At 39.8% G+C, this 25,634-nt stretch overlaps 2 protein-coding genes across 3 annotated transcripts in view; one reads left to right on the top strand and one right to left on the bottom strand.

The window, feature by feature from the left end:
• The window catches only part of LOC307164790 (serine/threonine-protein kinase Nek5), a 28,165-nt gene extending 16,049 nt beyond the window's left edge, over positions 1–12,116 (top strand). For both annotated transcript variants that reach the window (XM_079881912.1, XM_079881911.1), the window contains exons 13-20: positions 1,128–1,229; positions 1,323–1,403; positions 2,559–2,621; positions 2,699–2,779; positions 3,015–3,198; positions 10,796–10,888; positions 11,014–11,113; positions 11,714–12,116. In XM_079881912.1, the coding sequence (XP_079738038.1) occupies positions 1,128–1,229; positions 1,323–1,403; positions 2,559–2,621; positions 2,699–2,779; positions 3,015–3,198; positions 10,796–10,888; positions 11,014–11,113; positions 11,714–11,939 (930 nt within the window). In that variant the 3' untranslated portion in view covers positions 11,940–12,116. The remainder of the gene's footprint in view (positions 1–1,127; positions 1,230–1,322; positions 1,404–2,558; positions 2,622–2,698; positions 2,780–3,014; positions 3,199–10,795; positions 10,889–11,013; positions 11,114–11,713) is intronic.
• Positions 12,117–13,298: 1,182 nt separating this feature from the next.
• lrrc63 (leucine rich repeat containing 63) overlaps positions 13,299–25,634 on the bottom strand; it is a 21,808-nt gene continuing 9,472 nt past the window's right edge. Inside the window, exons 7-10 of the mRNA XM_079881917.1 lie at positions 21,961–22,059; positions 21,746–21,882; positions 17,852–17,935; positions 13,299–13,662 (exon numbers count right to left, since the gene is read on the bottom strand). Coding sequence (XP_079738043.1) covers positions 13,473–13,662; positions 17,852–17,935; positions 21,746–21,882; positions 21,961–22,059 — 510 coding nt within the window. The 3' untranslated portion in view covers positions 13,299–13,472. The remainder of the gene's footprint in view (positions 13,663–17,851; positions 17,936–21,745; positions 21,883–21,960; positions 22,060–25,634) is intronic.

Here is a 25,634-nt window from a genome sequence, read left to right as displayed (position 1 = left end):
GATATAAAGTCAGAATTACGAGATATAAAGTCAGAATTGCGTGTTATAAAGTCAGAATCGCGAGATATAAAGTCAGAATCGCGAGAAATAAAGTCAGAATCGCGAGATATAAAGTCAGAATTGCGAATAATAGTCAGAATTGCGTGTTATAAAGTCAGAATTGCGTGTTATAAAGTCAGAATTGCGAGATATAAAGTCAGAATTGCGAATAATAGTCAGAATTGCGTGTTATAAAGTCAGAATTGCGTGTTATAAAGTCAGAATTGCGAGATATAAAGTCAGAATTGCGAGATATAAAGTCAGAATTGCGAGATATAAAGTCAGAATTGCGAGATATAAAGTCAGAATTACGAGATATAAAGTCAGAATCGCGAGAAATAAAGTCAGAATTGCGAGATATAAAGTCAGAATTGCGAGATATAAAGTCAGAATTGCGAGATATAAAGTCAGAATTGCGAGATATAAAGTCAGAATTGCGTGATATAAAGTCAGAATTGCGTGATATAAAGTCAGAATTACGAGATATAAAGTCAGAATTGCGAGATATAAAGTCAGAATTGCGAGATATAAAGTCAGAATTGTGAGATATAAAGTCAGAATCGCGAGATATAAAGTCAGAATTGCGAGATATAAATTCAGAATTGCGAGATATAAAGTCAGAATTGCAAGATATAAAGTCAGAATTGTGTGATATAAAGTCAGAATTGCGAGATATAAAGTCAGAATTGCGAGATATAAAGTCAGAATTGCGTGATATAAAGTCAGAATTGCGAGATATAAAGTCAGAATTGCGAGATATAAAGTCAGAATTGCAAGATATAAAGTCAGAATTGTGTGATATAAAGTCAGAATTGCGTGATATAAAGTCAGAATTGCGAGATATAAAGTCAGAATTGCGAGATATAAAGTCAGAATTGCGAGATATAAAGTCAGAATTGCACAATTATCTTTTAAAATGTTTATTCTGTGGCTGACACAAGCGTCCATAATTTTGCTTTCATAACATCTTTAAATATGTGTGCGTGTGTGCTGTAATTTACAGCTGTATTTATCTGATATTCATGTATTTCAGTAATATTGAACAGATCTGATGTACAGTGGAATCATTGATCATTTCTGGTGTTCAGGGTCTCAGACCGTCCACTGCAGATGAAGAGTGTCGGCCGCCCAACGCACAAGAGCATCATGGGAAAAAAACGTCTCAGAGCGGGAAACTGCAGGGACAGGAGGTCACTGTCCTCACACTCCTATTCATGATCATTAGATAACGACACCTCAGTGTGCTGAAGGCCTCTGTGTGTGTGTGTGTGTGTGTGTTGCAGGAGTACCTGAAGCAGCTCCAGCGAATCAGAGAGCAGTATCATCATGATGTCAGAGAGATGAGAATGAGAGCAGAGGTCGAGGTACGTGTTCTTGGTTCTGGACGTTGATGAATCAAACACATGTGAGAGTTAGCCCATGATTTACTCACTCTCAAGCCATCCTAGGTGTTCATGACTTTCTTCTTTCAGACGAATATTTTTTAATTTATATTAAAGTTATATTAAAAAATATCCTTGGCTCTTCCAAGCTTTATAATGGGAGTGAATGGCTGGAGAAAATTTGAAGCCCAAAAAAGTGCATCCATCCATCATAAAAGTAATCCGTACGACTCCAGGGTTTAATAAAGGTCTTCTGAAGCGAAGCCATGCGATTCTGTAAGAAAAATATCCATATTCATAACTTTATAAACTATAATCAATGGCTTTCTGTAACGGCCGTACACAAGTCTAATTCCGGTCAAAGAGTGACCTCTGACCCAACGCATAAAAAATAACGTCTATTTGTATTAATATTATATAGAAATATACATATATAGATATACATATATATATATATATATATAGAGAGAGAGAGAGAGAGAGAGAGAAATATATATAATGTATAAATGTATTCATGAATTTAAAAAACTTCAATTTTTTTAGTATATATATATATTTTTTTTTTTTTATGAATATATTTGTTAATATATAAATGTATTGATATGTATATAATTGTATATATTTAATATATAAAATTATTAAAACAAACATTACATTTTTACTATACATTCATAAAACTAGATTGTTTTATATATTAAATATATATTAAATATAAAAAATAAATGTATACACATGCTAATTTACTTCATTTATTCATTAATAGATATTGAATATATAATATATCAGTGTACACCGTTGTTTCTCCAATCAGAAGTTGAAGAGCAGAAAATGTCTAATGATGTTTTACCGGAAATGAAAACTTCTCCGTTCACTGAAATAAAAAGAGCAGATGTGTCCAGCTGCCGCCAGATGGGTTTCTTGTTTAAAGACGTATTTAAATGTGTTTAATTCACAAAAATTTAGTTTTTTTTTTTTTTAAGCCACTTTGAAATCAGTTCATGAATATAAATCCAGAGATGATTTATACAGAAATTAAATTACTGTTGGGAGAAAAAAACATGAACATTTGTGCTGCGTATGATAATAAAATCAGACGTGGAGATCCTGTGACGCTGATGAGTGTGATGATGTTCTCAGGACAGAGGAACAGACTTACTGAAGAAGAACAGAGACACACACACACGTGGGAAAGAGCAGCAGGTACAAACACACACACAAAACACACGCTGACGAGACACACACTCATGTTTGACCGCTCCGACACGCATGTGTTTCAGAGAGGAATCACGTTTGAGATCAAGCTGAGTGATGAAGAGCACACAGAGATGAAGACTGATGAGGAAGACGAGGAGCCACAGGTGAACCGACTCTCATACACTCAGTGTTACTTGTGTGTTACAATATAACTTTACCTTCTAAACAAGAGACTAATTACGTTACACAGTTACTTTATGGAAAGTAATGCGTTACGTTACTTTTCCTTGATCTCTTTTTTGCAATGATGTGAATGTGGGCTGATATTGATCAGGCAGGATATAAGCATGACGGTTGACCAGGTGTGTGTGTGTGTGTGTGTGTGTGTGTGTGTGACAGGACAAGCCCCTGAACGACACACTGATGTTTGAGCGAGGAGAAAACCTCCTCAACGGTCCACATGACTCAGAGGAAGAGGAGCAGAAGAAGAGAGCCGGATGGTGTCGAGACGCCGCTGACACTTTACTGAACGCTCTTGAGCGCATGGACGTGACGACAGAGAGTATCAGTGACGCTCAGACAGGTGACACACACACACACGCACACACACACACGCACGCACGCACTCTTGTACATCTATCTTTATGAGGACATTCATTGACACAATGCAATCTCTAGCCGCTTACCCTAACCTTACCCATCACAACTAAGTGCCTAACCCGACCCCTGACCCGAAACCGACCCTTAACCTCAGTATAACCTTATCCCTAAAACCAAGTCTTGACCCTCAAACAGGCCTTTAAAGGCTCTCAGAAACTGAGGACCGGCCAACATGTCCTCACGTTACTCTCTTTGTCCTCACTCCAATGGTCTAAAACTCAAACTGGTCCTCACAAAGATAGTTCAGTCAAGACCACTTGAGTCAAAAACAGACAATTTTTTATAGTCAAAATTTCTAATTTTATTTGCATGATTGTTAAAGTTACATTTGGCGGTATGGCTCTGTTCTGAGTTACCCATCATTTTCATGAGCTCCATGAAAGCGAGTTAGGGAACAGCAGCAGCTTCTGGGGACATCTCCCATTTAAACTGGGAAAGCATGAGATATATCAGTTCCCTTTCGTGGTCACTCCGAGTTACGTCGGATGACGACGATTGGGGTTTCGCTTAGAAAGCCTCTCACCTTCGAGTATATAAAACGAGCCAATGGCAATGAAATGCCATGGGTCTGCGGAATTTGCATAGCGTAACTCCGCCCGCCGCAGGGGGTATATAAGGAAGTACGCTGCACAAATGCAGATATGTTTTCGCTTCGGAGCCAAGTTCAGTACTTCACTCCACAAGCCTTTTGAGTGTCATCTCAAATCTCTTCGAGACGAGCGGCTCTTCAGTGTGTTTGTGTGACGGCGCTTTCCAGCGAGATCGCATTTCCTGCTGCTGATTTGTGCAGTAATCTGCCGACAGTGAGTGTGTTTCTCCCTGGGCGCTTCAGCACTCTGCTGAGCTTTTCCACTCTCTAAAAGAGCTGCACGCGGCACGTCTTTTTCAAGACGGTTCGCCCGTGTATTTTCTGGATGTGTGTGCGCACTGTGCGGTCATCTGCCTAACGGTCGCGAGCGCTGTTTTGCGTGTTGGGCTTAATCACGCTTGGCAGCGCTCGTTGATGAGTCATGTTTTCATTGCGGGAACATGACCATCGCGATGTTTATAGATCAAGACTCAATGATCTCCATGTGAGTAGAGTCCCCTCTGCCACACCCCAATTTATCTCTTCCTTCAGGGAGGACGAGGAGCAGGTCATTTTGGTTGCCCCGTATTGGCCCAACCGGACCTGGTTCTCCGAACTAGTACTCCTCGCGACACTCCACGTGTGGCTCCTGGACGGGACGAGGCAGGTTTGAGTACCCTACCACCTGCGGTGGTGGCTACCATCACTTCCGCTAGAGCATCGTCCACGAGACATGCCTATGCGTTGAAGTGGAACCTCTTCGTCAACTGGTGTTCTTCTAAACATCAAGAACCCACGGAATGCCCGATCAGTGTCGTGCTTTCCTTCCTGCAAGAAGGGTTGGAGCGAAGGCTGTCTCCCTCCACCCTGAAAGTGTATGTTGCCGCCATTGCCGCACATCACGAAGCAGTTGATGGTAAGTCTCTGGGAAAGCACGACCTGATCGTCAGGTTCCTGAGGGGAGCGAGGAGACTAAATCCTCCTCGTCCTCCCCTCGTACCCTCTTGGGACCTCTCAGTGGTTCTAACTGCCCTGCAGAGTGCTCCCTTTGAGCCTTTACAGTCAGTGGAGCTTAAGTTCCTGTCAATGAAGACAGCGCTCCTGGTTGCATTGGCCTCCATCAAGAGGGTAGGGGACCTGCAGGCATTTTCGGTTGACGAAGCGTGCCTGGAATTCGGGCCGGCTAACTCTCACGTGATCCTGAGACCCCGGCTTGGATACGTGCCCAAGGTTCCTACCACACCCTTTCGAGACCAGGTAGTGAACCTGCAAGCGCTGCCCTTGGAGGAGGCAGACCCAGCCTTGGCACTGCTCTGTCCAGTACGCGCCCTCCGTGCTTACGTAGACAGAACGCGGTGTTTCAGGACCTCAGACCAGCTCTTTGTCTGTCATGGTGGGAAGCTGAAGGGAAAGGCTCTCTCAAAGCAAAGGTTATCTCACTGGATAGTGGATACCATTGCTTTGGCATACCAGCAGCAAGGTCGTCCGTGCCCCCTTGGTGTGAAGGCCCACTCCACACGTAGTGTGGCTTCCTCTTGGGCTCTAGCGCATGGCGCCTCGCTAACAGACATTTGTAGAGCTGCAGGCTGGGCGACACCCAACACATTCGCGAGATTCTATAATCTCCGAGTAGAGCCAGTTTCTTCCCATGTACTCGCTTCAACCAGCCGGTGCTAGATTCTGCTCAGGTGTCTTCGCTTGCTCGCCATTCCTCTCCACGGACGGGATACGTGCGGTATTTCTCTCAGGTGAGTCTGATAAGCTCTGAGTTCCTCCAGCACTGGTGACGTCAACGCCTGAGTTATGCCAATTTCCATAACACAGCTTTTGCGCTTGACTAGGTGCCTCCATGTGCATGGTTCCCCCTCTGGGCGACCCCCACATGTGTATTCCACTGTAAGTCTCCTTGTGAGCGTGTGTCTTTCCCTTGGCAAGCCACCTTGCCACCCCTGGGGTTTAAAATTCCACCTGCGGCTGGACACCCCAGTGATGTTCCATATGCAGCCCTCTGGGTCATATGTGTATTCTAAGTCCCCCCCATCAATGGCTGGGCATAATTGCATATTTCTCTCTGAGATATGCTTCCCAGTGTACTTTGGTATCCCTGTGTTAAGTAGGACTCCTTCGTTCGTGCTAGTCTCACAACAGGGAGCTCAGACTTACGCAGGGCACTGGAAGACAGCCGAGGTGGCGTGATTAGACTGGAACCCCAATCGTCGTCATCCGACGTAACTCGGAGTGACCACGAAAGGGAACGTCTCGGTTACGGATGTAACCCTCGTTCCCTGAGTGGGAACGGAGACGTTACGTCTTCCTGCCACTTCCGCTGTACCGCTGAAAAACGCCTGAGTTCAGTCTCGGCTCCTCAGCGAAGACATATCTGCATTTGTGCAGCGTACTTCCTTATATACCCCCTGCGGCGGGCGGAGTTACGCTATGCAAATTCCGCAGACCCATGGCATTTCATTGCCATTGGCTCGTTTTATATACTCGAAGGTGAGAGGCTTTCTAAGGGAAACCCCAATCGTCGTCATCCGACGTAACGTCTCCGTTCCCACTCAGGGAACGAGGGTTACATCCGTAACCGAGACGTTTCTTAGGATGATTTAATTAAAACTGTGGTAACACTCTACTTAAAGCAACACCATGTAAGTTTTGCTCTCGGGCTCCCCCTACAGTTGGGAAACAGTATTGTCTTCTACTACTGTCGTAAAATCTGTCATGCTTACACCAGGGGATACACGTGCATTTGTTGACAAGCCGATACCCCCGAACTCTGCAGGAGGAGTTCTCACGTCTTGGGCAGACTGCCTGCGTTGCGTGTGAAACGTCTTCATCCCAGGTGCAGTGGCATATATTTCAGCATGTCATATGAATATCATTTCATGGGTTAAAACTAGCGTGTTAGCATTTACTAGCTACCAGATTGATAATTCGCTCCTCTACTAGCATTACTTGATTCATGAAGATAAATGGAGGACCAGATAGTAGTGATGTTACGTATGACACTGAAGCTTCGATGTGCGTATCACACAAGCGACACAATTTCTAGTGAAGCCCTGTATCGGGGTGTGTCTTGGTTTACTAGAGTCACGTGATCGATGACAAACGAAGCCTCACTTTCTCTCCAATCACGTGCGCGTTTCGCTTTGGGTGTCAGAAGGCTCGAACTCCAGATCGTATTTATTGTTGCCTCAGTCTGGTTGATGGATTTGTGAGGAGAGTGCTGTACTTTGAAAGTTAATCAATATATTACATTCAAATAAGCTAAATTGATTTTTCTCTACTTAGGCTATTTTTTGTTGTTGTGTCTTTTTGTTTTTGTAAAATCTTTGCACTTTTTGGTGATTTTAGGTAATTTGGTGTTGGTATTTGGGTTTAGGGTGGGATTAGGGGAGAGGGGATAGGGTGTTGGTGTTTGGTGAAGGGTTTGTATTTAGAGCAATGGAAACAGCCAAAAATAATAAAAAATAATAAAAATAATTAAAAACTTTATCACCTTTCTGTCATTCCTACAGTTGATAAGCGCTATCAGTAACAAGTGTCATAAGCACATTTAATGACAGATGATCCTATCAGGCAATGTCCTTATTCATTGTGTGTGTGTGTGTGTAGAGAGAGAGAGAGAGAGAGAGAGTAGGCCTACATTAGATCTTATTGAATCATATGAGCTCATTTTATATTTTAATTGTCACACTTTAATGGGAAACTGAATTTATTTAATGAACAAATCAAACACAAACATGTAAGGTTTTCATTTGTACACATAACATTGAAACTATGGAGTGTGTTGTGGTTGCTTCATCTTCCAGAGCTTCTAACACAGGCTTCTGGCTGCTTTATTTTAAATAAGCACCAGATGGCGCTGTTCTCGACCAGTTCTCGACACTCTCGAAGCTTTGAATCTTTTCCCGGAACAGTCAGGGGAAAGCCTCAGTGATTCATGAGGCTTCATTTCCCCACCCCTACCAGATAGCTTCCGTAACATAGCCAGGCAGACAACAAATTCGAAAAACTAGACATAGTATGCAAGCAATATACTTACTTGTCCAACAGCATGACGGCCAAGTCAGCATCGGTCCCCTCCCCTCCTCCTCCTTTTGATCCTTGTCCGGCCTTTGATTTTGTCACTCTCCCTTTTCTCTTCCTAGTCTCCTCCGATAAAACCTTCGCCTTCTTCGGTTTCGTTGCTGCTTCGGCCATGACAACAACATACACACGCTACAATACCAGCCGGGAAACAAACGCTAGTTGGGCTCTCACGTCCGAATTTGAGGAAATGGGGGGTGGGGGGTGAGGGGGAAGTGACGTATGCCGTAAAGCAGTCGAATTTTGTAGTTCTTTTTTGTGCTGGGTTTACTACCCGAACCCCGAAGTTCCGTAGTGCCAGTAAAAGCGATACAGACCCCGTCAGGCTATGGCAGACGTGTCATTCAACCTATTGTAAGTCGATGTACCATCACAAGGGTCTTGGAAATATATTATGATGGTTGAAAAACTACATGGTGTTGCTTTAAAGGGACATTAAGTAGGAATTTCTCCCATCTAGTGGTGAAATTGTATTTTGCATTCAAACGAATGATGCTCTCCAGCGCCTCACTTTTTCAAATGCGCGTTGCATCTACGGTAGCCGTTATGTACCAAAAAGCTATGACAGGATGTCTTATAATAGCACTTCGAGTTTTTCTTCGGGTGAACAGGTTTGTTATTTAAAACAAACTGAAACTTGAAACAACGAAAAAAAGAATGTTACAGTTATCAATTACTGACTGTGAAAAACATTAACTATGGTAATTAGTAGTAATGCCTTTACTCGTTATATTTTTTGAAGTACGTGCATTGTTAGATATCATCATCATCAGAGCCTTCTCTAACGTTACTTTACTCAATAGCTGCTATTCATCAAAGAGCCTGTTTAACTTCTAACTATAAATGCTCTTCTGTCTATATAATAAAGTACACAACCAAGCAATGAAAAATAAGCTTGTAATTAAGACCGTAACATTGACTTACCTGTCGAGAAGAAAGCAGACAACTTCAGCATCTCTTTTGAAAGCTTTCTCCTGCATTAGCTATCGCAGGGGTTTTCAAACTTTTTGTGTGTGTGGACCACTATTTGTATTTAAGAATTTTCGCGGACCACCTCATAATACACATAATAAAATATGTTTACAGAGTCCTACCTACCTGAATTAATCTGCACCTCTAAATAGGCTTACTAGCACTAAAACTATAACTGGTCATCACATCAGTACAACAGGCTTGTTAAAAGAAAGTTTACTGCACACAACGGCTGCCACATATTTAATTTATTTATTTACTCAAGCGCCCGATCGAGGGCAATAATCAGGTTCATTTGAACAACAGGCTTGACATCTATACAGTAATAAGAACACTGGAATATAATCAACATTTCAAAACCTTTGGCGATTTTAGGGGATTATAATCTTCAGAGTTTTACAAGTCCTCAAAAAGTACAGGCTTGAGTTTGTCCACTTAACAGCACATCTGCAAAACATTTCAGAAACGCGAGATCAAGAAACTAACTGGAAATTAAAATAATAGCAGGCCTTATTCATTCCATTTATAAACATTTCGTTTCATAAACTGCCTATGCCTAACTGTGCATTCACACCGGACGCGAATAGCGCGTCAAATTCAAAAAGGGATTATGTCAAATTCGCGCCTGCCGCGTCTAGTGATACGCTTGACCACTTTGTATCAATTCGCGCGTCAAGAACGAAACAAAAGTTTGAAGCGAAATTTCGTCCGGTGTGAACGCACCATTAAAGGCTATGCGTGTGATGTGATAATGAGAACATAATTTGCCTCTGCCCTTTTCTCTTCAGAGAACCTGTTGCTATCCACCGAACCAATGTTGTGGTTCTAACGGCACTGAACTTGAATGTCACGGCCGAACACCACTAGGCTATTTTAGTAATCACACCATAACTTGACTATTTAATTAAAATGTTATATCAATATAGGCCTACATATTCTTTTTACTTTTCTTTTTTTATGGAAATTTCCTGGTAAAATGAAGGTAAAAAAAAATATTATTTATATTTTATTTTGCCTTTCCACGGACCACCTGCAGTACCCTCACGGACCACTAGTGGTCCGCGGACCACAGTTTGGGAATGGCTGCGCTATCGACATTAACCCTTGTTTTTGTAATCTCCGGTCACGTTTCATTTTACGGTCTATTTTGGACTTTTTCGACGACGAGGACTCATCCTGTGACTCAGCATATGTATGAATGAACGATGTGTAAATAACCGTGCAGTGCAGCCTTTTAAACTTGCCGGGGAAGTGACAAGCGCCTCTCTCTGCTCTGCTTCTCCGCTTCTGCTGGCTTCAGTCACGTGACGCTGGCTCTGAACGAAAACGCGTTGTGGAAACGCGTTAGCCTAGTACTTTTTGTCCCTCTCTGCTATTATAGTTTTTCAAGATGGCGGAACTACATGGAAGCCTCCGTGGACCTACCCGTCCCATGTATATAAAGATAATAAATTCTTCGTTTACGAGGATTAGTCTGATCATTGGCATAGGTATTTGTACACCATTGAGGGCATATTTATTAATAAAAATATTGATTTTAGATAATAAAATACCTAAAAAGCTACACATAGTCCCTTTAAAGCCTTTATACTGTATATAATGCATTATAAAAAGTATTTTTTAATGCATTTATTATGTACTTTATTTGCTCTCATGAATATTTGTAACCACCGATATAATATTGATAAATTCACTGTTACACCTTTAGAAAGTATAATGCATTAAATCATGTGACAAACAACCAATTTCAAATGTAACAAGAAATCTGGAAATATAATAATGCATTTTAACTTTGGTTACAATTATTTATGAAAAGACAATGCATTATAATGTACATTATGAAAAAAATGCTCATGATCTTCTGGTTTGATGGTTTAATGTGTTGATGTAGTTTCAGAGGAGCAGGAGGAAGGACACAGAAAGCACTGGACGAAGCGTTTGCCGGAGACGCTCCTGAACGCTCTCGCTCGAGCACAGCTCACGGGTAAAACTACTGCAGTTCTGCTGAGACTCAAACACTCTCACACTGATCTCACACTGAACTCAAACATGAACAACCACTGCGACTGAAATGGGTTCAGTGATGTGATGTGTGTGTTGTTCACACAGAGACACTGATGTCATCAGATGAGAAGCGCCTGACAGATGAAGAGCGCAATGAGTGTGATGATGAAGAGCGTCTAGAGCCTCGATCAGATGATGAGGACACGTAAGTGACACACACACACACACACACACACACGCATATATACAGAGGTGTAAAGTCCAGATTCAGAAAGTAAAAGTCCTCCTCAGTATTTTGTTCCAATCACCTGGATTTGCTAATTAGCAGTTTTTCAGCCAGGAGAACTAATGAGTGAAATCAGCTGGATGAGTTCATGAGTGGAATAAACATATGGCAGGACTTTTACTTTCTGACCCCTGGACTTTACACCTCTGACACACACACACACACACACACACACTAACCGACCCCTAAACCTAACCACACTAACCCGACCCCTAAATCTACCCATCACACGTGTGCACACACACACACACACACACACACACACACACACACACACACTAACCCGACCCATCACACAAACACACACTCACACACACACTAACCCTACCCATCACACAAAACTTTCTGCATTTTTACATTTTCAAAAAACTCATTCTGTGTGATTTATAAGCTTTTGTACCCATGGGATCCGCTGGCTGGTCCCTCATTGTAATATAAACCTGTACGCACACACGCGCGCGCGCACACACACACACACAGATGTTTGAGACACCCTGACTGACGTCTGCTTCCCATCAGGAACTTTGAGGATTCGGAGGACGAGCTGAGAGAGGAGGTGTCCGACTCCATGAGGAACCTCTTCATCATCACACAGGAGGAGGACGAGCACACACACACCGATGACCCGACACGGGACACACAGGAGGAGGACGAGCACACACACACCGATGACCCGACACAGGAAACACAGGAGAGAGTGAACAGCAGCGCAGAGGAAGATTCCCAGAAAACCACGGTGGAATGAAGGAATCCTCCTTTCTTTCTTTTGTTACTCAAGCTGCTATATTTATTACATGGCTTGGTTGAATTCTAATGTAGAATGCGGTGTGTTATTTCTTGATAACACACCGTTGCCACGAAAAACAGAGCGTTGCTATGGACGCAGGATTCTAACCGTAGAGATGGAACGGACTATTTTCTTTAGCGGAAGCAATACAATCGTTTTTAAATCAATAAACTCCTTTTTAAAAAAATATTTTGTGTCAAATTATTGATTTATTTGATATGTAAGGGGATAATGTAGAGCGAGGCGGTTATTATAGCGAATACAATCCCGACAGGCTGATCAGCTGACGCGAAGCGGAGGGGTCTTGAATCAGCCTGAAGGGGTTGTATTCGCTATAATAACCGCCTCGCTCTACATTATCCCGCTTATTACATGGCTACATACCAAATAAATTAATAATTTGACACAAAATATTGATTTAAAAAGGAGTTTATTGATTTAAAAACGACTGTATTGCTTCCGCTAAAGAAAATAGTCCGTTCCGTCTCTACGGTTAGAATCCTGCGTCCATAGCAACGCTCTGTTTTTCATGGCAACCGCATTCTACATTAGAATTCAACCAAGCCATGTAATATATATATATATATATACACACACACACACACACACACACACACACTCTACAGGTCAAAAGTTTGAAATAATTAAGAATTTTGAGAATAATTAAGATTTTTTTTTAAAGAATTCTCTTCTGCTATCTTAGTGATATTGTAAAATATTATTCCAATGTAAATCATCTGTTTTCTATGTGAATATAGTAAAATATAATTTATTCTTGTGATCAAAGCTGAATTTTCAGCATCATTACTCCAGTGTCACATGACCCTTCACAAATCATTCCAATATGATGATTTGATGATAAAGAAACATTTATGATTATCAATGTTGAAAACAGTTGAGCTAATTCAGTTTTGTGTTCATTCAGATGTTTTAAAAATGTCTCTAACTTCAGTAGTTTTTTCTTGTGAAGTTTAGAGTCAGAGTGGGTTTGATTCTTTCAAATGTATTGATTTGTGACTTTGATTCAGTGAACATGTTCATACACATTTGACTGAAATCTTCATGTGTCCGTTTCATAAAAGTTTTAATATATGAAGGTAAAGACTGCTGTTTATGGCTGGCTATGTATTATAATATTGGTGCATATAAATGAACATGAATCATATTTAGTCAGGCAAATTATGCCTTGATTATTCGAACTAGATTTTTACTTCTTACATGAAACTATCTACTTTACAGCGACTGATTCATATGATGCTTCCTCTGAGAAAAATATTCTTTCAAAAATTCCAGAGCAAATACAAAAACAGATTTCCTTTTATTTTTCCATTTACTGTAAAGTTGCTGTGGAACGATGTACAGTATAAAGCACTAGATAAACATTGACAGGACAGTATTTAGGCCTCGAGAAGAAGTTCAAAACAATCTAAATGAAAGTATTTGATTTTTCCGTGAAAGTGTTTTAGAGAAGTGTAAAGCTGCTCAGTTCCATCAGAAGAATAAATGTGTTTTCTGATCAAACACTCGCTGGTTGTGATTCCTGAATCTGTGGAGACACGCAGGAGAACAGCAGAGGAACATGACCGGGACAAGCTGAAGCCCGAACACACCGTGAACGGGGCGGATGAGCTTCAGACCCGGGCCGAACATGGGTCCTGAACAAGCTTCACACACACCAGCTCTGAGAACACACACAAGCATTATACACTGTGTTTATTACTTCACTAGAACCTTCCAACAAGTCTAGATTAGCCATTCAGGGCCCGGTTTCCCGATAACGCTCACTCTTAGCGCGCTAAGAAAGCTCGAAAGATATATCTTACCAAAGTTGTTTATGTTCCTAAGTGTGTTCCCCAAACCATACCTTAGGAAGCTGCTTAAGATATTCCTTCTTACGTGCGACGTTACCCGGCGCTGTCCGTGGCCATGGTTTGATATCGATGGCTCGAGAATCAATTATTCTCTCGTGCAGGGGCTGTTTATGTGAGAAAGCGGTGATCTTTATAAATGAAGCACTTCAGAAATAGTTGAAATTGCAATTTATTAGCACTATTGGATATTATAAAAAATAATCCAAACTATAATAGCCTATAATAGCCTAGCCTACATATTTTAAAATTGTATCATATATATTGCTGCCACAATAACCATTTCAAAAATTTACGTGCCTTCTTCTCTTTCCCATTTTTGTTCGCTGAGGTGGAGCTGCGATGAAATATTGTTCTTGTAAATACTTTCCAGCATTTCAGTAATAAAAGTTTACATCTTGCGTACGGTGCTCGGCAGTGATCAAAAAGGATTTAAACCGTGAATTTTGAATCTCTTGTAAACGCAGAGATGTGGATTCAGACGGCAATTAAATCCCCACACGACCTGTTTGTCAAAAATCAGAAGGTACTAATTTGGCCAGGGATTTTTACACAGGGTTGGGTTAGAAAAACACTGATATTATGGATTCGGACGGCACTAAAATCACCGACTTACCCCTGTAAATGTTTAAAATACCGGACGAGCCCATGAGAAACAATATTAGCGTCCGCATAGGACTTAACTGACAGTAGCCTATGCTTTCACTGGCCTTTAAAAGCACTTTTTAATTAAATTAATAATATTGTATAATAATATAATTAAAAATCTAACAACAATCAGTGTAATGACAATTTTATTCTTTGCATGAAAACACTTGAATTAGCCTAATTGAACACTGTCTGTCTGTATTAAAACTTCAGAATTATATTCATATAGACCTGCAACAGTGATAAGGTAAAGCTAAGAGTGGTCCAGACCAACCTTACGAAAGTGTGACTTACAGAAGATATACTTAGCGAACGAACGTTTCGGGAATCGTGCCATAAGGTTAAGAGAGAGGTTAAGGAATAGGTTAAGAACTACTTAGAGATAAGAACGCTTTGGGGAACCGGGCCCTGGTTAGAATGCATACATTCAGTTTTGAAAAACATTAAATCTGCAAATGCTAAATCAATCTAAATTATGCCTGAGAAAAGTGTGATTGATTCACTTTCAATTTCATTGTTTCATTTCATCAAAAAAGTAATATTTGTGATGTCCACGGGTTTTTTAAGCTGCCTGAAAGTGATACTTTTGAATTTGAAATGACTTGATGTTTGAAATGTTTCAATTCTACATCCTGTTTGCTACAATGCAAATCAAATACTCTACTTACCGTCCAAAAGTCTGGGATCAGTAGTAGTTTTACTGTTTAAAAGAAGTCTCTTCTACTCACCAATGCTGCATTTATTAAAAAAAAAAAAAAAAAAAAAAAAAAAGTTATATTGTTAAATATTATAACAATTTAAAATAATTGTTTTCTATTTGAATATATTTTATTAAAATATTTATATTTTTGAATGTAATTTATTCCTGTGATTAAAGCTGGATTTTCAGTATCATTACTCCAGTCTTCAGTGTCACATGATCCTTCAGAAATCACTCTAATATGATGATTTGATGCTCAAGAAACATTTATGATTATTATCATTATCAATTTTTTCAGGATTCTTTGATAAATAGAAAGTTCTATTTCATTTAATTGAAATAGAATCTTTTGAAACTTTATAAATATCTTTTATTGTCACTTTTGATCAATTTAATGCATCCCAATAAAAGTATTGATTTCTTTTACAGAAGAGAATTCTTTCACAAATATTCTTAATTATTCCTAACTTTTGACCGTATATATAAATAAATACATTCAAAAGTTAGGAATAGTTAAGAATTTTGTACATGTGTATATATATATATATATATATATATATATAAGAATAAAATTCAGCTTTGATAACAGGAATACATTATATTTTACAATATATTAAAATAGAAAACATTATTACAATTTAAAATAATTATTTCACAATATTACTGTTTTTTGTTTTGTTTTTTAATCAAATAAATGCAGCCTTGGTGAGCAGAAGAGACTTCTTTTAAAAACATTAAAAATCTTACCTATCCCAAACTTGTAAAAGGCAGTATATATATAACTGCCTTTTTTAATAGGTAAGGTTTTTAATATATATATATATATATATATATATATATATATATATATATGTAGGCTATATAGTAGAAAGTTCTATTTTAAATATCTACATCTCTAGGTGTGTTGGTTTAAGTGAACATGAATGATGGACGATTACAACATGAAATAAACACGGCATAAACTCTATATAAGCATCTAGTAGAAGGTTCAATATCTGGAAGGTTCAATATCAATATCAATATCTGGTTCAATAGGACTTTTCACACGAAGTAGTTATCCTCATATTACACACTGCCAACTGAACAGTTTTATTTTTTCTGAATGGACTTTTCGGACTAAAGGTTCTTGCACACAGAGTCCGAAATTTTCACAAATTAAAAAATCAATACGCCCTCACCTTGCGTCGATCACGTTTACACACTGCCTCCGAAACTTTCGTCCGTCATAAAAAAAATTAATATCAGGTTTGATTTTCTTCTTTTTTCGCATCTGTAACAAGCATTTGAATGGTGTTTTGACAATTCAGAGCCACTGAATGACGAATACGAGAACACACATACGAAAGTTTCGGACTCAGTGTGTAAGAACTTTAAGTCTGATGATAAGTTGCTCTAAAAAAGTAACTGATTACTAGTTACTACTTACATCATCAACAGTGTAATCAGAATACCATACTAATTACTCTCTCTCTAACAAGTACTGCATTACATTCTCAGAGTGTGTAGTGAAGGACAGTGTGTGTGTGTGTGTGTGTGTGTGTGTGTGTGTGTGTGTGTGTGTTTTACCTGCGCAGGACGAGCTGTGCGGCGGCCGGCAGGTGTGTGAGTGTGTGTGTGTGTGCGAGTGTGTGTGTATTACCTGCGCAGGACGAGCTGTGCGGCGGCCGGCAGGTGTGTGAGTGTGTGTGTGTGTGCGAGTGTGTGTGCGGCCGTGTGCAGCAGCGTCTGTGGAGAGTTGCAGCTGTTCTCGCTCCACAGTAACGCGTGTGTGTAATTCCCGGACAGCCTGAGCTCTGACACACACACACACAGCAGACCGGCGGGAAGAGCCACTAACTGATTCCCTTCAACGTTCAGAGACCTCAGAGACCTGAACACACACACACACACACACACACACACTGAACGCTCTTATAGAATAAATACGGAGTGAATTATATTATTAAGGTCGGTTCACACTGAGAATTATAACTATAACTATAAAGCTTTAATAATTGTTGTAATTCTATGAGAATAGCAGAGTTCACACAACAAATATAATGATAATGACACAGAGAAACAATATCGTTGGAATCACTTTCAGAGCGATTTTTTTCCAGCGGATGAACGATAAAAACACTGACAGCCAATCAGAATCCACCCTGCTTTAAACAGCTCGCGCATTAATAGCGGCAGAGACAAACCTGCAGCGTACGCTAATAATAAACAGAACGATATCATCCACCGGTGTCGTTATTGTAATAGTTTCCATAATACTTATTGCAATAGTTATCATTACTTTTATCACTGTAGCTATCATTTTTATTAGTTATCGTTATTGAAATAGTTGTCGCTAAAGTTATTGTAATAGTTATCGTAACATTAGTTAACGTTATAGTTATTGCAATTATTATTGTTACATTTACCACTATAGTTATCGCGTTTTCATTAGTTAACGTTATAGTTATCGCAATAATTATTGTTTATTAGTATATTTATCACTATAGTTATGGCTATAGTTATTGTTACATTTAGTTGCTGCAATAGTTATTAAATTTATTTTTATAGTTATCACTATAGCTATAATTTTCATTAGTTATCGTTGTAGTTATAGCTATAGTTATCAGTTTAGGTGTGTGTGAATGATTTGGTATGAAGTGTTTATTAATAATGACCTGAGGTGTGTGATGTCACCGCTGAGGGATCCGAGGAGATTATAGGACACATCCAGATGCTGCAGACAGGGCAGAGAGAACAGCCTACACACACACACACACACACACACACACACAGACACAGACCAGACACACACACAAACACACAAAAACACACAGACACAGACAAACACAGACACACACACACACAAAAACACACAAAAACACACACAGACACACACAGACACACACACACACACACACACACACACACACACATACACGCACACATTTACACACACAGACACACAAACACACACACACAAATACACACACACAAACACACAGACACAGACACACACACACACAGACACAAACACACACAAAAAAACACACACACACACACACACACACACAGACACACACACACACACACACACACACACACACACGTTTACACACACAGACACAAACACACACAAAAACACACACACACACACACACACACAAACACACACAGACACACACAGACACACACACAGACATACACAGACACACACAAACAAATACACACAAACACAAACACACACAAACACACAGATACAGACACACACAAACACACACAGACACAAACACACACACACACACACACACACACACACACACATACACACACACACACAGAGACACACACAGACATACGTACACACACATTTACACACACAGACACACAAACACACACACACAGACACACACAGACACACACACAGACACACACACAGACACACACACACAGACACACACACAGACACAAACACACAGACAGACACAAACACACACACAGACACACACACACACACAAAGTGAAGCAGAGCAGCAGAACATCATGAGCGGTTCAGTTTCATCAGATCATCTGACCCGAGTCTGCTGAAGATTTAAACTACTACTAGAAATAGCAGAATTGTACACTTTATTTATGTTTCTTCTCGATCACATATTTTACTAATCATCATCATCCCCTTAAACACTCAGAATTCCTCTGAAAACCGTAAACTAGACATCGCGTTACCTTTTAGCGGCTCAATTTTTGTGATATCAACTTCAAATTTGGAACACAACTCGTTCAGACATATAAATTTGACTTCAAATGATTTTGTAAAATAATATCAATAACTTTTTTTCCACTTTCAGTTTTTATGTGCTTTCACTTCTGCAATAATCTGCTGAGTTTTTTCTTCTTTTACTCACAGGCTTCTGATCTCACAGAAACAGCCTGTAAGAATGTTTTCATATTTTAAGAATTTGCTACTGACTATTCAAACGCGAGTTTTGAGTATTAAAGAGTATTTACGATCCTCTACGTTTCTACGATCACAAATGCAGACAGTTTTATGTTTACACAGTGTTATCACCAGTGCTGGGGAAAGTTACTTTGAAAAGTAATGCATTACAATATTGCGTTACTCCCAAAGTAATTAATTGCGTTACTTAGTAATTTTTTTAGAAAAGTAATGCGTTACGTTACTTTTGCGTTACTTTTTTTCCACCTCGACTGGGCATAAAAAGTTATATTTTTGGGCACATGTAAAGACCCTTTCACACCAAAAGTGAAATAATAATCCTCAGACTGAAGGAAATGCAGATTCACGCGTGTTCAGTAGAGGGCGCCGCTCAAACAAACCTTTCAGCCGCTGATATTCTGGAGAACAGAAGAAGATGATGCAGGAGAAGACAGTTTAACACTTACTTTACCAATAAAAACTAAAAAATCTTTAGTCATTTTTGCTTATGGTTTACTGAATAATCGAAGGCCAGAAGCAAGTACATTTGGTCAATAAAGTGAGATTAAATGCATACAAATGTATGTTTTATTTATTTAACAGATTTAGTTATTGGAGGTTTGCATAGATTCTGCATTTCACTGATTTTATTCATTTTGAGGAATACTGAATCTTTTTTTTTGTGCGAGTGAGATGAGTAAATGCACGCTCACATTTAGTCTAGAACTACAATAACCATCATGTTCACACACACACACACTCACACACAACACCTCTGCACTTCGATTTGTCTCAGCATTGGGACAGGAGAGCTGTCAGTCAATAAATGGGAAAACAAAGTAACTTGCGTTACTTTTTTGAAAAAGTAACGCAGATATTTTGTTGTAAATTTTAAAAGTAATGCGTTACTTTACTTGAAAAAGTAATCTGATTACATAACTCAAGTTACTTGTAATGAGTTTCCCCCAACACTGGTTATCACACACACCCATAGCGCGGCACGTAAAAAGACAGTATAAGTCATTATAATCAGTAATTATGTCCCCAATGAAATAAAACTTTACCAATCTGATACGTTCTGGTCCAGTCGCGCTGGCTAAGTTGATCAGCTTCGGTCATCTGCATTTTCCGGATCAGATTCGGTCTCGAATTGATAAGGTACTGACATTATCACCTGTCATTATTGCTCTGGGAGCTGATGTTCCAAATATGGTAAAAGGGTCGTGGCATTTCCGTCACACACTTTTTGGGCCAATCACAATGCACTGGATCGCTGGCCTATCAGAGCACACCACACTTTTCAGAACGATGAGCTTTGTAAAAATCGACGCGTTTCAGAAAGGCGGGGCATAAAGGAGCAATAATAATGTACAGTATGTGTAGAATAATGACTTTCTAAACATAAAACCGCGTAAACACATTGCATTAAACCAAATATACAAAATCATGTTCTATTTAGAACCATCATATAACCCCTATACAGCATTCATGAATTACAACCATTTACCATTGCAAATGTGAGTGGGATTGTGTGTGTGTGTGTGTGTGTGTGTCTGTGTGTGAGTAAGTGTGTGTTTGTGTGAGAGAGAGTGTGTGTGAGTTTGTGCTTGTTAGTGCGTGTGTATCAGTGTGAGAGTGTGTGTGTGTGTGTGTGTGCAACACAGTCTCACCCCCAAACGTCACATACTGACGCGTCTTGACCAAACGGCAATATACGACGAAAAGGGTACCCCTAAAACGTCCATATGTGACTATTCGGGTTATGGGTAGGTTTAGGTATGCGTTAGGGTACCGCTAAGAGGCGCTGCTGGTGCGCTTATGTCTTCGTCTCATATGGACGTTTTAGGGGTACCCTTTTCGTCGTATATTGCCGTTTGGTCAAGACGCGTCAGTATGTGACATTTTGGGGTGAGACCGGGCTGGTGTGTGTGAGTGTGTTAGTGTGTCAGTGTATGTGTGTGTGAGTATGTGAGTGTGTGTTAGTGTGAGTGTTAGTGCGTGCGTGTGTGTGTGTGTGTGTGTGTGTGCAAATGTGAGTGGGAGTGAGTGTGTGTGTGTGTTAGAGAGTGTGTGTGAGTGTGTGTTTGTGTGTGAGAGAGCATGTGTGAGTATGTGTGTGTGTTAGTGTGTGTGTCTGTGTGAGAGTGTGTGTGTGTGTGTGTGTGTGTGTGTGAGTGAGTGTGTTAGTGTGTCAGTGTATGTGTGTGTGAGTATGTGAGTGTGTGTGTGTGTGTGTGTGTGTGTTAGTGTGAGTGTTAGTGCGTGTGTGTGCAAATGTGAGTGGGAGTGAGTGTGTGTGAGTGTGTGTTTGTGTGTGAGAGAGCATGTGTGAGTATGTGCGTGTGTTAGTGTGTGTGTCTCTGTGTGAGAAAGTGTGTTTGTGTGTCTGTGTGTGTGTGTGTGTGTGTGTGAGAGTGAGTGAGTGTGTGTGTGTCTCTGTGTGAGAGAGTGCGTTTGTGTGTCTGTGTGTGTGTGTGAGAGTGAGTGAGTGTGTGTGTGTCTCTGTGTGAGAGAGTGCGTTTGTGTGTCTGTGTGTGTGTGAGAGTGAGTGAGTGTGTGAGTATGTGAGTGTGTTAGTGTGTGTGTGTGTGTGTGTGTGTGTGTGTGTGTGTGTGTGTGTGTGTGTGTCTCTCACTGGGTGGGCAGTTGTGTGATCTTGCAGAAGGAGACGACCAGCGTCTGGAGTTTGTGGAGTTTGTTGATCTGAGCGGGAAGCTCCTCTATGGGGTTATTCCTCATCTTCAACACCTGCAGCTGACGAAGATCACACACCTGGAAGAGGAAGACGAGGGACGTCAAACATCGCGATATGAATCATGACAGGAAACAGAACAAATGTGACTGAAGCACCTCCTGAGGAACGTGTGTGAGGTCATTGAAGGACACGTTCAGATACTGGAGACGCTCAGACAGTGACGTCACGTCAGGGAGATCACAGATGAAATGAGCCTGCGGGAAAACACAATCTTAAAGTCCATCCGTGGTGAAATCCAGCTTTTAATGTTGTTTATATGCAAGGCCGGATTTACCACCGGGCGGACTGGCCTCCGACCTCTAGGGGGCCTCCAAGACTCTGTGTGAACTCATCCTTTTCTTTTCTTTTTCTTTTTTCTTTTTTATTAAATTAAAATAAAATTCATTAATGTGTGTGTGTTTGTGTGTTAACAATAATTTATTTGTACACAATAAAGTATCATGATCAATTTTCAAATATATTTTTGTCATACTGTCCTGACATTTTGTATGAATTATCAAAACTTAATTTGAATTATTGTTTTGCTGACTTCTAAGTGACATGGTTAGCATGTGTCAGAGTCAGTGTGTCTAGCAGGCGTATGATGTTCTGTCATGACTGATAGGGTTGGGGACGGTTGCAACAAGTTATAAATTGCATGTTTAATAAAAGTTTGTTGCAATGCAAATTGTTCACTTCTTCCTGTCTGAAACTGAAATATGGAGAGATTGAATAGCATCTGTAATTCCTGCACACCGAATCTATGTAGGCCTATGTTCTACAACAAACAAAACTCAATAACTGTTATTTGATAAATATGACTAAATAAATAAATAATAGGCTACAATAATTGTATTGTATAAATAAATAATATTATTATAGTAGGCCTAAAACTAATATAGACTAAAATATTTTCAGAATTCTATGCTCATTGAGTTAATTAGTGAAGTTTAAGGTATTTTTAACATGTTGCAACCGTCCCCTGGGTCGGGGTCAGTTGCAACATCTGGCTTCTTCCATCCAAATAAATACTGTGAACGATATGTCATATATAATCATCTTTAAATGGTATGGGTAATTAGCAGACAGATGCAAGTTTAATATATACAAATTTGGTTGGTCTAGTCCAAATAGTCTCTGAGTAACAGAGAGAAATGCAAAAAGTGTTGCAACTGTCCCTGGTCTCCCCTACCATGGAGTTGCCAATAGACGAGCACTGACTCCGCCAGAGTAGGTCTCACAATCTGGTCCAAACTTTACGTCAGTGTTTCTGATGTATTTTCGTCTATAGGCAACACCATCTGGGTCAAGAACACTTAACAGTAACCGTACTGTCTCCTCCTTCAACGTAAATACGTTCTGGATACATTTCAAGTGCATCATTCTGTATTCAATCATTTGTCCGGATCCCGTGATTTCCTCAGATATAATAACCACTGGTGGTTGAGGAGAGATTCCCTGATATGATTGTAAAGCACTTTGAGTGTAGGCCTACAGTAGACATATAGCGCTATATAAATGCCTCATTCATTCATAAAGCTGGATATCTCCATCCAGTCTGAAAAGTGTTTGCTAAAGTCTACTCTGGCGAAGTATATTTTATAACGTCCTATAATGGTAGCCTAATGCATGTTGGTAGATTGGCACCTGTATAGAATTTCCTTTTGTTGAAAGCCCAGATAAAAGTAAAAAGCTATTATTTTGTGTAGATCCATGTCTGATGCAGTTTGACTTCACAAGCGCATTTCTTTACACACACACACACACACACACACACACACACAATGAGTAATGAATTGGAAACACTCGTTCTGTGCCAGTGTATGCGCACCGTTATGAATGCCTGTGCGGTAATGCGAAACAACGGCAAGCACACGTGCAACTTCTACGGAAGACTGTATTCTCGTACTGTTTCGACTTTATTCTCGAAATATTTCAACTTTAATCACGAAAAGTTATTCAGACCCCCTCGCCCCGTTTTACAGTTTTTTTAACCCTCAGGTTGTGTTCAAAACCCTATAACACTTTTGATGTTCCCGGTCAAAAATGACCGGCCTATAAAAATTTGCTTATAAATCACTTGTTATGCTAAATCATCACGCGATATTGGATTCAATCTTTTTGTCAACTTGTTTTCTTTAAATTAGGACTAGTTTTATATTTCTATTTGCATCTGATTAATCGTAGGCCTCATCTGTCTGAGAGTAGGCATCTCATTTCGGTCAAAAATTGCCGGCCATTGAAAGTGAATGGGAGAGATTGAAAATAAGAGAAAAATTTAGGAGCATGTTCATTATGTTCATGTACACATATATACATGTGTGCTTGCAAACATCGAGCCCTTGGACCTGTGCATGTGTGGATACATGCATACACACACTACCCAAACACACACACACATACACACACGTTAAAACACACAAACTTTTTTCTGATTTTGTTCTGTGATAGTTTCCATTTTGTCTTTTATATATTTATAGATCTCCTTTGCTGTCACAGTTAACATCACAAGAAATGGAGTTTGAGAAAGTGGTTTTGTTTTAAACTTAAGAAAAACCCACAGCTTCCTCTTACTGTTTCTAAAAATTAAGATGCTGTGCTAGTTTGGGCCACGAGCCTACGAGGGGGGAGGGGGGCCTCCAAGATTTTGTATCAAGTATTTCCTCCTTAAAACTGCAGTGAACCAAAGACAGTCTCAAAAACACGCTTTGAAATCGCTGGTGTTTCTGACGTCACAAACTACCTTGTAACCAATCAGATCAACGTGTGATCGTCAACCAGTGGATCTCTGAGTGAGTGAGTGAGTGGAGGCGGGGCTCATTTGCATATTCATAGAACCACGTATACTAAATGAGGCAAGGGTGTCGAGTTACATTCAAGATATTTTAAGGCATGAAGACAAAAAAGGACAAAACGCATAAATATGTAATTTTGGTGATCAAAGATGAGTTTTAAGGGATAATATGATTGACTACAGGAGGAGTTTGAGAATATTTAATCGCATTATTGCTATAAATGGTACTGAGAACAACCCTTTACCACGGTGAAATCACAGTAATACAAATCCACTTGTGGATTATTACTTTTACTGACAGCAGTGTTCAATAAACAGCTCCATTTATGAGTATTAATGATTAATCAATGCTTTGAGTAATCAATGATAATGCTTCCATTTACACTTAGAAAATGTTTAAAACAATGTGTGCACATATTCATACTGTAGGATTACAAATATAAGAACATGTTTAAGATCTGCTGATCCTACTTCCTTACATAACATCACATGAAAAACTAAGGTGAACTACACTGTATTGGGCATTCAAGGTGAACATGATGGCATCCATTTACTGATTAGATTCAATATAGTTTCCATTGAAGGGGTTTTGTTAGTCTTTGATCTTCCTACTGAGAGTTGAACTATGTGTGAATGTTTACATAGTCTTAGTCTTATACAATTTGGGGGGTACCATTATCTCCAGTTGGGGGTTGTTGCCTCTATTGTCTTTAGATGATTAGATTTAGTGGTCATCTCTAAGGCTATGTGTAAGGTCAAGACTTTTAAGGACTGTCAGCACCTTTAAAGCGATACTCCACTTTTTTGGGAAATAGGCTCATTTTACAACTCCCCCAGAGTTAAACAGTTGAGTCTTACCATTTTCGAATCCATTCAGCCGATCTCCGGGTCTGGCGGTACCACTTTTAGCATAGCTTAGCATAGATAGATCATTGAATCGGACAAGACCATTAGCACCTCTCTCAAAAAAATGACCAAAGAGTTTCGATATTTTTC

The sequence above is a fragment of the Squalius cephalus genome (genome assembly GCF_949319135.1).
Source record: "Squalius cephalus genome assembly, chromosome: 9".
In the NCBI taxonomy this organism is placed as follows: domain Eukaryota; kingdom Metazoa; phylum Chordata; class Actinopteri; order Cypriniformes; family Leuciscidae; genus Squalius; species Squalius cephalus.
This window is presented reverse-complemented; position numbering and strand designations above follow the sequence as displayed.